The sequence below is a fragment of the Condylura cristata genome, unplaced genomic scaffold (genome assembly GCF_000260355.1).
Source record: "Condylura cristata isolate star-nosed mole 26May11 unplaced genomic scaffold, ConCri1.0 scaffold00022, whole genome shotgun sequence".
Classification (NCBI taxonomy): domain Eukaryota; kingdom Metazoa; phylum Chordata; class Mammalia; order Eulipotyphla; family Talpidae; genus Condylura; species Condylura cristata.
In genome coordinates this window covers 12114379-12127772 of record NW_004567123.1, presented here as the reverse complement: position 1 = coordinate 12127772, position 13394 = coordinate 12114379, and the positions used below count along the sequence as shown (strand labels likewise).

At 34.4% G+C, this 13394-nt stretch overlaps 1 protein-coding gene across 1 annotated transcript; it reads right to left on the bottom strand.

The window, feature by feature from the left end:
* Window positions 1–279: 279 nt before the first annotated feature.
* MKKS (McKusick-Kaufman syndrome) lies at window positions 280–8263 on the bottom strand. Its single transcript, XM_004687169.2, has 4 exons — window positions 6885–8263; window positions 4282–4457; window positions 2995–3105; window positions 280–929 (listed from the first exon to the last, which is right to left on the bottom strand). The coding sequence occupies exons 1-4, from the start codon at window positions 7867–7869 to the stop codon at window positions 492–494; spliced, it is 1710 nt and encodes a 569-aa protein (XP_004687226.1). The 5' UTR covers window positions 7870–8263; the 3' UTR covers window positions 280–491.
* Window positions 8264–13394: the final 5131 nt, after the last annotated feature.

The window sequence follows — 13394 nt, the reverse complement described above, 5'->3', positions numbered from 1 at the left end:
AAATTAGCAGTTGCAATTAAGCCAGGCTTTACAACACCTGACATGAATGACATAGTTTCAGACAAAGAATATTGAGGAAAGTGAATTTACTAAATGTGCATTTTGAGCACTTCTTTGGATTGAGCAATATGTATTTTTTGATACATTGGAATTTAATTTTGTACTTTAACTGGAGTGTAGATGTCTGTATATTCTTAGAGTGATGTAAAAATAATACCAGTGACACAATGTACAGTGGTATGTATGGAATCCCTAAGATAACTACAATATCTTTAATCACAATGTTTCACATTTTTATTATTCTCTAGTATTTTCACTCAAGAATCATACCTTTTTTCCATAAGAAAATGAATCTATAATCTTATGAATCTCCTGTCCAAATATAAAGAACAGGCATTTGGGAGACAACAACTTTGTTCAGTATTTCTCTTGACACCTGAGTGGTTTTTAAGTTTTTCTTTCTTTATAATAGAATATAGTGTTCTCTTACATCAGTTTTTATCTTCAATGACATATGAAAGGTCCAAAATCAAGTTGGCAGTTTCCACAGCCACTTGTAGGCCACTAATCTTAGCAGCAAAACAGTCCAAGGTTAGGTTGGTGGCTGAGCTTACAGCTTCCTGTGGAAGGCAGGTTTGTGGCATAAAAGAATTGTGAGGACTCCTTAAGAAAGACCAGCTAAGCTCTTCCTGGCTTTTGCATAGTCCACAGCCACATCTTGAAAGCAAATCTTGCCAGTCAACAGAGGGACAATTTGCCTGAACGGACCAAGAGTGTCCATACTTCATATCAGTGAGAATATCACCTCCATCATGTTCCAAAGAGCCAGCGAGAGATTCCAGTGCACTGCAAAATGCTTCAGCAATTAGTTGAAGTTCTATTTGAGTACATCCATTATCTTTGAGAATGTTCTCTGGCTCATTACAAATCTAAAGAGTGATAAAACCATTGAAAACACATATTGAGCAAATTATAAAAATGTTTCAGAAAAAAATAAAGTATTTGATCCAACTCTTACTCATATAGCTATTTTTTTCATTTATTTAGGGGTTTCTATATGTATGAGTTAGCTGACCAGTTTACAGTCCTCTTAACCTTAGAGATGTGTTTTAAATGACAATACATTTTATTATTAAGACAAAGAACATTAAGAGTCATATATAATTCTCATATCAATATTAAAAAAATAAATAAGGTAGAGATAATATTTTTTTGGTTCCATGATTCTAAAATGTTTGTCTTATAAATTTCATGACAGAAAGAAAAATAATACATTTACAAACCAATAAGTGAATTATTGTTAAGAGATACAACTTTTGAAAACAGTGGCCATTTTAAGGTATTTTTTTTCCTATAAAATTTCAATCAGATGAGAGCATCTCTGTTGCAGATCTTCCTTTCCCCCACCATCTCTTTCACATGATGTTGTTACTGCAACATCCTACTCCAGGCATCTTCCTCCTCCAAAACACTTTGTAGCTTATTCTATCCCATTTATACATTATGTCACTGTCTACTCAGAATCAATACATTGGCACTAACTTTGTTTACCACAATGTGTATCTAACAACATTTTACTGAATCACAATTGACATTAACATGTATTTGTGGTATATAACATAATCATTCGATATTTACATACACATAGTGAAATGATCATCACAATAAGTCTAGCTAACACAGTTATAAGATTTTTCTTCCTTGTGATGAAAATTTTTAAGAGTAAAGTTTTCCTAACTTACAAATATGAAATACAGTGCTATTGGCTACAGGTCACATGTTGTATTCACATCCCCATCATTTATTTGTTTTTAAGTTTGTACCTTGTAAACCCTCCCACCCCTGACTCTGGCAATTACCAATTTGTTTTCTGTGTCAGTGAGGTCTTTTTATCTTTGTTTTTAAGTTTTCAAGTATAGGTGAGATCATACACTATCTTTTTCTGTCTTACTTCACTTGTATAATTCCTCTGATGCCTACTTATGTTGCACAAATGGCAAGGTTTCCTTCTTTTTGTGGCTGAATAATATTCCAGTGTGTGTTTGTGTGAAAGGGGAATAGTTTACCCACTGCTATCACAAATGATAAGGTTCCATTCCATTTTTAATACCAGCGTGTGTCGGTATTTCACATTTTCTTTACTCATTCACTCATCAATGCACACAGGATGCAGCTCCTGAAGACTATATCCCAAAAGAAGTACTTATTTATACTGATAACTTTTCATGAATGGACTTTCTGATTAAGCACATTTTAAATTATTTGGGGAAGCAGCGCAGGGCATTTCTATAAAAGGTATTTATATTCTCACCAATCCTAGTCATTAGCTAGCAGTATTGCAATATCTGTTGATAACATTCCTGTCCAACACAATAATCAACTCTAAGTATTTGGAAAACACATACCTTTTTCTATTCATTTTTAAATAAAGAAGGTCAGTATTTACAAAATAATCAATCAGAATTATAATGTACTAAATTCACCTAATAATTGTCACAAAATGGAATTTCCTAATCAAACACAGTCTGTCTAATAGAATTAACATTTGTTATAAATGAATACCAATTAAAATTATAGTAGAATCCAATCAATACTTGGAATGCTTTAGTAAATGAAAGTATTTCCTTAATGATCTAAAAGGCATTAAAGTATTTTGAAGACTTGAAACTTTCAATGTAAGTATCAATTATGGCTGTACCACAGCAGGTTAGATTTCTGAGAACTCTCATGAACAGAATGCTCATTTCAACATGCAATGAAATTAGATAATATTCTAAGAATGTGATCATTTGCAAAAGGATTAGATAATTTATATACTAATCATTGTAATAAAGATATTATTCTGTATTTATATACGTTATTTTCAAAAATGCTTTCAAGTTATACTACTGAGAAACTGAGCATTAAAGTCTCCAGGGTATTATGATTTGGATTATTATCTCATAAAACTAATGTTTCTGAGAATTTAGATAATCTGAGGAATATGTACCCTACCTTGTATCTGATATATGCAGCCAAATGAGTTTCAGTACAGCCACCTCCCAACAACATGCACGGTTCCTTGATTGTTAACTGCAAAGCATGCAGTGCTGCTTGGCATGTGCGCTAAAAAAAAAGAAACACATCATCAGAATCAGACACTTATATAGATGCACAAAGAAATATAACCATGTCCTATCCTAAGGCAACTTAGATAAAGAATTCAAAGAGCCTACTTTTAATGGCAAAGAAACAAATCTTTGTTGCCAATGTTGTAATGTGAATACATTTTGGAATATTAAAAATCAGAGATTGAATAAAAGTATTTTAAACAGGTTTTGTTTTTGTGAACCTGATTAATACTTTCATATACACTTGGCTATCAAATTAAGATTTACAAATGGGTAAAATCCTAGTATCTGGCTCAGCAATATGTACCAGTACTTTTACTAAAAAATTGTTTAAAAATTATTTGTTTAGGGTCCTCCCTGGTGGCACAGTGGGTTAAAGCATAGCACTAAGAAGCTAAAGCCACTTTCACATGAGTTGATCCCCGCCTGCCCCCGAGGTGATCCACATGGGCGGCAGACCTCTCCTGACTGATCGCTGCTCCCCTCAGCAGCGTACTTCAGTGATCTGCCTGTTCTGTTCCCCACTCTGTCTCTGGTGGATCCTCTCACCGCCCCTGCACCTCGGGCCTGTACCCCATTTCTGTATGCGTAAATAAATAAATTAAAAAATTATTTAAATGGTATAGGATTTATTTCAAAGTTGCTATGGAAATGATAGGATGGCAATACTTATTATAGTTAGAAGAAAAACACTAAAACCTTAATACTCTCCAAGGTAATTTCCTTGAATATACCTGAATTCTCAAGCCTATATGACCTATATCATAGGTTAACACTTCCCTTATATTATGCATGTGTTACTGCTATTAGAGAACAAATTCTATTGAGGCAGGTGGTGGGTATACTTAAATAACTCACTGAATTACTGAATTACTCATATATATTTGTTATCAAACAATACACATTTTGAGTTAATTTCTCAAGGAAGGCTCACCTCAGATTGCTTGTAAATACTAGAAATACTAAATGGTACACATGCCAAGTCTACTGTTTTCAGACAATTAAATGAACTGATAATTTTAATTCTTTCATTTTTGTAGTTTGTGCTTTTGATACCATGTAAAGTTATAAAAAAATAGTTCATTGATATACAAAAACTTAGTGTCTTTCTAAGTGACTATTTAATCTTTGCCTCAGCCCATGGATACAGAATTCAAAGTTTATTACTTACCTTTAGCTCATCCCAGACAGTATCATTTCTGTTGCAGAGAAGCAAGCTGCAGACAGTTGCTTCATTGGGAAGAAGATGAAAAAAATGCTTGGAGCCAAATTTTGTGGAGCATAAATCTTTCACACTTCCATAGCTACTAGGAGAGACTGAGTCCAGTGAAGCAATAGGCTGTGTTCCTATTTTTCAGTTTATAGAACAAAAAATATAATCATTTAAAATTGTTTCTTCCTAGTCAATACAAAAAGTTCCAGAAGCACAAAAAATTATGAAAGGTACATCTTAAGCTACCAAATAGGTAGTATTCTGCTAGTAAACAAAGTCTTTTGGCCAACAGACTTCTTCAGAAAAAAAGCACAGTTAATATTGCTTACATTTTTCAGGAGTCTAGGAGCCGTGGAAACCTATTAAGGGAACAGCGACTCAAAGTTAACCCCACTAATATAAAGATGATGTAAATACAGAGGATAATTTTTTTAAGGCATTATCTTCACCTTAAAACATGCAAATTAAGCTATCGAAGCTGCAATATAGTTGGTTTTGTAATTCCCCCCCCAACTGTTTGTATGCCAAAAGTTATTTAAATTAAACTGTGCCTACATAAATTGTGACATTCTGATTTCATTGTTATTCTTCTGATTTTTGCTCCTGTATAGGTAAAATAGGAAAATTTCCAATACACAAATTAGTAAAAACAGGAGAAAACAAGAAGTCAGGAAGTCTTGAAAACTTCCCAAATTTCTGTTGTATGAAAAGAAACTCGTACACCAAACTTGTGTAGAAAAAAATGCTACTTTGAAGTCCTAAAATTAAAACTAATTCTGAGTAATACATCCCTTTATGCCAGATTCCTAGCTAACATTTAAGACAGTTTCTTGCAAGCTAATGGGATTAAAACATTGCCAGCTAAAAATACTTCCAGCTAAAATAAAAAGTGTAAGAACCTTGAAAATAACTACCGAACAATTTCACTCTTTTGACTTCTGAAGCTTTCAAAACTAAGGAATACATGAGTGATACGCATTTTAAGCTGAGGTGTAGGAGGGTGGGGGGAAAGCTTTAATGTTTCATAATCTCATGCTGGAAAAGACAACCCATATTGAGATCTGGTTTAAACGATCTTAGTCATTGGATGTTGATTGGATCTACGTCATTTCATTTTTCTGGGTGGATTTCCCCATAAGAGAGCAAAATAGGGGTAATAATGTTTACAAAAAATTCAAACCAAATTGAATGTGAAAAATGCTCTGTAAATCATGATAACCTTCTGATACACTAGTGGCCCAAGCACAGTAACAATTAACTACTTAAAAGTCCATCACCAAAAAATAGGAATTTTTTTTTCAAGAGGGAGGAAGGAAGTAACATTAATCTAGATAAGCCAGGGAAGATGGGTATGTTCCTAACATACTAAGTCTATTGAGCCATAGGCCTGCTAAAGTCTTGCTTCCATTCTCATACCCTCCCACCTCCTTTTATCTCAAAAGATCTCTACTCCAAAGATCTAAAATTAAAGGTCTGGTTATTTAGAGGTAAATAACAACCTTGGACTGGCATGGAAAGTCAGTTCCCAATTTCAATCTTTTCTACAGGCAAATGCTTTACATTTTAAAAGTGTGCTAACCAATATTCATTAGCTGGAAATCACCTGATTTATGAAAAGCCAGTAAATATTTGCATCTGATCCATATCAACATGAATTTTACAGAACTATTTCCATAATTTTCATTTTATGTACTCAACACTTAGCATATATAATATTCCTTTTTCATGATTTACAGACTATATAGCAAATGGTAACATTGGTTTAATAACTTAAAAAACAGCAATCAGAATGAAATAATCATCTGATAGGCTGTCAACATTTTATTTAATAGTGACTAAAATCAGGAATTCTTCACCTTGTCATTTTTCATTGGCTCTAACAGATTATCAACCTATACTTGCTAAGTTAGTGAAATACAGTGAATTTCTTGGTTACTAAACATATGGTCAATTCAGCAAGCATCTGAGAATACCCATTGTAGATCAGATTAGTCTTAAGTGCTGAAAATAAAAGATGAAGCCAGTTTTCAAGGAGTTCATCTGGAAATAGTTGAGCTATTTAGAGCTAGAGCACACTCACATAATTAAAAACCACTATTTAGGCAGAGTACAGCTGTTTGTTGGAATTACATAAGTGAAGAGGGAATATTCTATCTATAAAATTACTTTCTGAATATGACATGATCAGAGACTTTCATAAAACTAAATAGAATTTTACTTGAAGTATGAAAAACGTTGTATGACTATGCAGATGTTAGATTTCTCCATGATCTATAAAGTATTTGCAGATGAAGTTTTAGACTATGACAGGTAGTGTAGTACATTTGATGCTAAAAAAACACATAGAGAATAGCCCTAATCACTGTTTTTGACAAGTGAATAATATAGCATCTTTTTCAGAAAAAAACACTTTTGCTGCTGAACATAATATTCAAACTTGGAGAGGTTGACATCTTCTAAAAATTTTCAAGATGTTAGCAGTGACAAAAAGTAAGAAAAGCTCTGCTCAAGGAAAATGTTATTTGTTAAGGATAAGGGCCAAAGTCAAGAATGCTTTTTACCTGTTGCTTTACTCAGGGGTTCCATAACAGCCACTCCAACTCTGTCTATGGCAACTACATGATGCACACTGAGAAACTGCTTCAAAGATGGGTGTATAACTTTTTGGCACAGGACAAGATCTACATGATCATTCACTAGCTGCCTTCCTAGATTAAGCAACTGTTCCAGGACTGCATTTTCAAGAGAAACCCCATTACTGACCAACACAGTTCCTTCCCCAGTATCAGAAAGGTCACCAGATAAAGATGAACAAAAGAGGGCCACCTTCAGGGTCTCTGATTTTTTAATAGGTACTATCTTCATCATTTGAATTTCTGATACTTCAATAAGTATTCCAGGCAATATAGTAGAATCTATAACTCTTTGACCTTTTAAAGGTACAATGATAGTCCTTCCTAAAATGATGTGGTCTTTGGCACTTTCTGGAATTGTAAGCAAAAAGGCTTTCAAAATCAAAGTACTAATATGGTCTATTTCCTCTTTGACAAGCATACAGGCAGGTTTACTGGTTAATATACTGCGCACCAAGCAAAGGAGCAGATGAGTACTACTAAAGTCAACTGAGATTCGACAACAGCAGACCTCAGACTTGAGATAGTTGGTACAGAGGCTCAAAAGATGCTTATTTAATTTGATGATGGTGGTGGGTGTCAAGTCTATTCTCTGAACATTTTCAATTAGGTTGCAGCAAAGAATGGCTGTGAATAAGCCACAATCACTGAAGCACGACACATGATTTTGCAGGGAAGTTGTCAAGATCTTTAAAATAGGATGGGTGACGGAAAGATTAGCAAGCAGAGCTGATGACTGTGAAGTTGTACATACAGAGCCACCTAAGCCATTGTGCAGCTGCTTCAGCCGACCTGTCGGGCCATAGCACGATGTTACAATTCCTTTAAAGACAGAAAGTGTGGTCCTGAATCTCTCGCTTGACAGTGGTTCACTTTCACACAGCGATGGCTTTTTAGCTTCTAAACGAGACATCTTACTTGACCTAGTAATTTGCAAAGACAGCTTTTATTTTGTTAACCAGTTATCTATTTATTGCATTTTGTCATGGATTGTAACATTTGAAAAAAATTATTCTTTAGGAACAAAAGTCTAAATATGTAGCTATAAAATTAAACAGCTCCATATTTATGAAGGTAATCAGTATATAGAGATTTAATGACATATTAATTTTATTTCATTCTTCGATATTCTTCTGTTTGCCTATAGACTGAGATTTCACAGATTGTTTTGCAGACCACTGTAGAAAATACGTTCCAAGATGGACACCTATGAAAGAAACCCCAGCTACAAGAAGCCAGTTCTTTCTAATCCAACTGGTGTTTTTCATCTCTTCTTTCAATATCAAGCTCAGATTCAAAGCTGCTGCTTTCTGTAAGAAACAAAAATAAAGCAATGTAGAGAAATAATTTCAAAATATTCTAGATTGCAGTTTAGTACTTTAATGTTCTGTTTCTTCTTTAGAAAACAGAATTTTATGGTAAAACCCTCTATAAAATGAGAAATGTAAATCAAGTTAGACTAAATATTCACGTTTTTAGTCTTTGTTCTAAATGGTCTGATTTGTAAGCTTGACCTTGGTAAGTTTAACTAGTTATCATATATGCCAACTGCACTGGCACTTGTATCAGCTTCCTTAATAAGGCTACATAATGTGACTTAAGGTATAAAGTTCTGACATTTTAATGATATATGGAAAGAATCAAAATTTCAGATCATGAGGCTGTTGAAGCTAAGTAAGTTAAAGGCGAAGGTTCAGCTGATTAATAGTTAATTTCAGGATAACTATAATTTCAAGTTTGGTAACCACTTGGGTAGTATCTGTATAAGTAAAACTAACTTAACTAGTCAGATTGAAGTAGAATTGGCAGAGTATGATGTAGACCAAAAAGAAAATGAAACAGAGCCAAAACAAGTCTCCTTACCTAATTACTAATTATAGCAAATATGGGAGAGGGAGGAATTTGTTTAATGATAAAATAAGGACTAAATCCACTAAATTCAGAATGTGGACAATTTTTAAAAAGGCATATTGGGGAGGGAAATGGAACAGCTCCAAGAAACATCTGTCAAGTACATTGTGTATTGACTTCGGACCCTAAGTCACCTATAAAAGGAGACTTTTGGGGGACAAAGTGGGAAATATGAATACAATCCTAGCTATGAAATGGTAGTAAGGAGCTGCCATTAATTTTTTCAGTGTGATAATGCACTGTGATCACATAATGTTTATTCTTAATTGTTAAGAATAGATATATGGAAGCTGGAGATTTGCTGTAAGATAGTCTAACAATTAAAAGGGAGAGGGAAAGGCAAAAGATTGACAAAATGTTGATAAGTTTAAAGTTTAGCTATGGATTCACTAGTATAATATACTATGTTCTCCCTGTTTTGGGAATGTTTGCAATTTTTCATAATAAAAAGTAAATGGAAAGACGACAATAGGCTCATTCTTTTGGTAGACTTCAACTGTTAAGAAGCAGTGTTTAACTTATTTCTGCTCCCCCATTGTTTGTGTTAGTATCTGCTTTTGCATGCTTGACTGTTAATAGTGGCTTCTACCTTCTAACTTTGACTGTAAAACTACTGTAACAATGGCATCTAAAGTCACTTACATTTACTTTAATGTTTTAGTGTAATTCCTAATCTCAACTTTGCATTCCCTCTAACTAGTACTATTTTTATATGTGAAAAAATAAAATCTGAGATTCTTCTTCTGTGAGGAGTTTAAGGCCTACTATTACTCACTTGAAGGTCATAAGTTTCATTTAAATAGAACATCCTCCGCAATTAGAGGATATTTCTCTATCTGGGGCCAAATGAGTTTCTTACATTTTAGAAATGCAGCGTATAGCATCCATAATGAAAATAATAGTGTTTAATAGCCATAATAGCATAGTATAACATTAATAATCAAACAATTTCTGCAGTGACATAAAGACTGCATATTGCTATATGTCATTTAACATTGGGTTCTGTTACCAAAGCATTTGTGACAAAACTTTTTGGATTTCTGAGTTTTGGAATTATGGAAAAAGGATTCTAAAATCTGAATTATATAACTTGATCCTCTTATTTCAATATAATAGTAACATATTATTTTGTATACAAAAATGATGAATACAATTAGTTTTGCCTTCGAAAATATTAGAATAATAAAGAACCTCTTTTTGCAAGTAACAGATTTGTAAGAGCTAGAATGTATTTACAGTAAAGAAGACTGCTTCTTTGGATAAGTGCATGATTCTGGTAAAATTGCCGTGCAGAAAGTCCAGAACAAGTAATATAGGCTGACTGCCATTTCTCTTTTCATCCAAAAACTGCCAAGTGTCAAAGGTTTTGTTGCAACAAACTTTTCTGGAAGCAACTGTAGAAAAATATTTTGCCAGTGGGGCACAAGAAAAACAAGTTACCTATCAATTTAAGGATTTTTTAAAAAAATTATATTAGTTTATTTTTACATATTTTTGTGCATTTTTCCATCTCAGCAACTTAAGGATTTTTTTTGTGTGTGTGTGTGACAGAGTACCTTGCTTTTTTAATGATCATGTTTTCCATTTGGTGAAACATACCATTTGGTTTTCCTAACCAAACAATCAAGCTTACCTGAAGACTGCAAGTCTGCTATCTCCCCTGGACACGGCTCTTCTGGGGATTTGCAAGTGCCAGACTATCTGGTTCAGGAACGTTGTTGTTATTAGGTACTTGAAAAATAGGGCTGCTTTTGATTTTGTGCCACCCCAAGTGTATGAGTCCAACTACAGGCACCATAACAATCAGAACTTTATAGTCTTTCCAGAACTTCTGAAAGCTCATAGTCCTTCAGCATCAGTGCACCTAAAAATAGGTCAACAGTTAAAAGAAAAAACAAAAACAAAAACATAAACCCTTTGAATTACATTTATACACCACCATAAGAGTCAAACATTTTTGTAATAATACGTTGCAAAGTGAACTGACAAAAAGAGATGTGTTTTAGGCTCAAAGAGATAGCAAAAAGTCAGCCTGGGAAATTCATAAATTCAGAATTTTTAGTTAACAATTGGAAAGGAACAACAGGACTACCTGGAAAAGTTGTATGAGTCTTTGGAAACACTCATGCATGGATGTGATTTTCTTATAGCCAGTCATACTTTCTCTGAATAATGAAGTCTAAAAGTTTTAGTCACGCTGGTGGTGCAAAAAAAATAAAAGTTATAGTCAAAAATTTAACAAAAAAATAAAATGGCAATCCATAAAGATGCATTAACAATTTAGGTTCTGTACTCCAGTAGGATGTAAGTGATGGCATTTCAACTGAGCCAGGGAAAGGCATGCAAGGACTGCAATTGCAGTAAAAGGATTCTAGTTCTAACTTCATAGTTTCCATTTATGTGGTGAACCACTGAATACTAAAGTGTTTAACTAATAATTCTGCCCTAGCAGTTTACATGATGAAATTGGAGCTAGTAACTTGGCTAGAGTAACAAAGCTAGTGAGTACTTGAAAATAGGTACTTTCCCTGTCTTTGATTTAGACAGTAGTATGAAGAGAGGCCCATGAAGTCTGTGTTTAATGATGAGTTGGGTTTGGGAACTTGAATCTAGATTACCTCTAAAGACTTATAGTTATTTAAGGGACCCTCAGAGTTTTGCTTAAAGACTTATGCTGATATGAATGGATCTACTTTTTAAGTACCTTTCTAATCAGTGAAGGATAAGAACTGTCTCATCATCTGTGAAATACACCAAGAATGAGTTTCAATTGCACATGAGTTTTAATATGCTGAAGTCTTACATTATGGAAGTTTTGTGTGAATGACACTACAAGAATATCTGAGTAGCATTTTTACTTATTTCTTCCCTTTTTAGTGAAGGTGAAAATATACTCTGTACTAAATACCTAAAACTGTCTGTGTTCTGTATATATATTAAAAATAAAGAGAATGATGAAAGTTTCACCTATGTATATGTTATTCCCAGTATTAGGGACTATTTCTCCCCACATTCCAAACTCACGATTAATAAGCACTACTTTGTAAGTGAAAGTATTTTATGGCCTTTTCTTTTTCTAAAGTGTCCTGGTAACCTACTCACTGACTGCAACCTTTATACATCATAACATGCTCACATTCCATCTTTGGAGAATGTCAATCAGAAAAACCACTATAAATTTCACTGTAAAGTCCACTAAGCCTTGGATCATTTGAGTTGAGGGAGTCACTGGATGATCTGAAGTAATGAGGGAAGACGTACAGTAAGGGTTAGTTCCTAGAGGCAAGGAGGAACAGTGGCTGCACCAGTGTCAGCTGGTTTGTATTGACAGGTAGCATTTTTGTTCACCAAACACCTTGACTGAAATGTTTAGAACATGCCATTGATAAGACATTGTATCCAATCTTCTAAATACATAAGGTAACTTTAGCACCTTTAGCTCTGTAACCTGAGATTAAGTCAAGTACTTTTTAACAGATGGCATCTTTGCTCAAGTGTATCTGCTCCTGATCAATGACACAACCAATACTTGTCAGTTTCTTCCTGAACTATAACTTTTAGGAAAACAACATTTAGGAAATACAGCAGTTTTTAAAAAGGATATGATACTAAAATGATGAGTAACTTAACTAAAATTCAGAATTAAATTACAATCTGAAGTAGTAATATTTAGGAAAATGTACTGAATATTTTCTTCATGTGGAGCATAGCATGCATTGTGATTATTGTGAATCTTAGAAAAATTGTCCCAGATTAGAATGAAATAAGCGCTTTATGCTTAATGCATCATGGGATTAAAGACAAAGGAGGTACTTTATCATTTTAGATTTACTTTAATTAAACCAGGTAACTGTATCCATTTTGGCTAAAAATGATTCTGTTTACCCAATATCCCAGTATTACTGAGGTCCAATAGGAGCATTTCCTGGCTAGCAAATGATGGGGGTTAATGTAATGATTAATTGGTTTAATGCTTACTTAATATCTACATGTCTCCATTTTCTCAAATCCTCCAGATCTTGGGCTCTCCCTGGTAGCACAATGGGCTAAAGCATAGCACTGTGAAGCTAGCCGCAGCAGCTTCAGCTCAAGTTCGATTCCCTGTCAGGGATGTGGCCCACATGGCAAAGCAGACCTCTCCTGCCTGGCTCGCTATTACCTTCAGCAGTGTATTCCTCCATCTGCTTGTTCTGCTCTCCACTCTGTCTCTGGTGAATCCTCTCATACCCCTGCATCCAATTCTGTATGTATAAATAAATCTTTAAAAAGAATTCTCTGTTATTTCATGTTGATCTAACTAATGGGAGTACGAGAGTAGATACCTATTTTCCAATAATTATTCTGTTGACCTTTGAGAGGTGTGAAAAATAACTGGGATCAGGCCCTCCCTGGTGGCGCAGCGGGTTAAAGCACAGCACTAAGAAGCTTAAGCCACTTCAGCATGAGTTCGAACCCCGCCTGCCCCGGAGGTGACCACATGGCGTGGCAGACCTCTCCTGACCCGCCTGCTGCTCCCCTCAGCAGTGT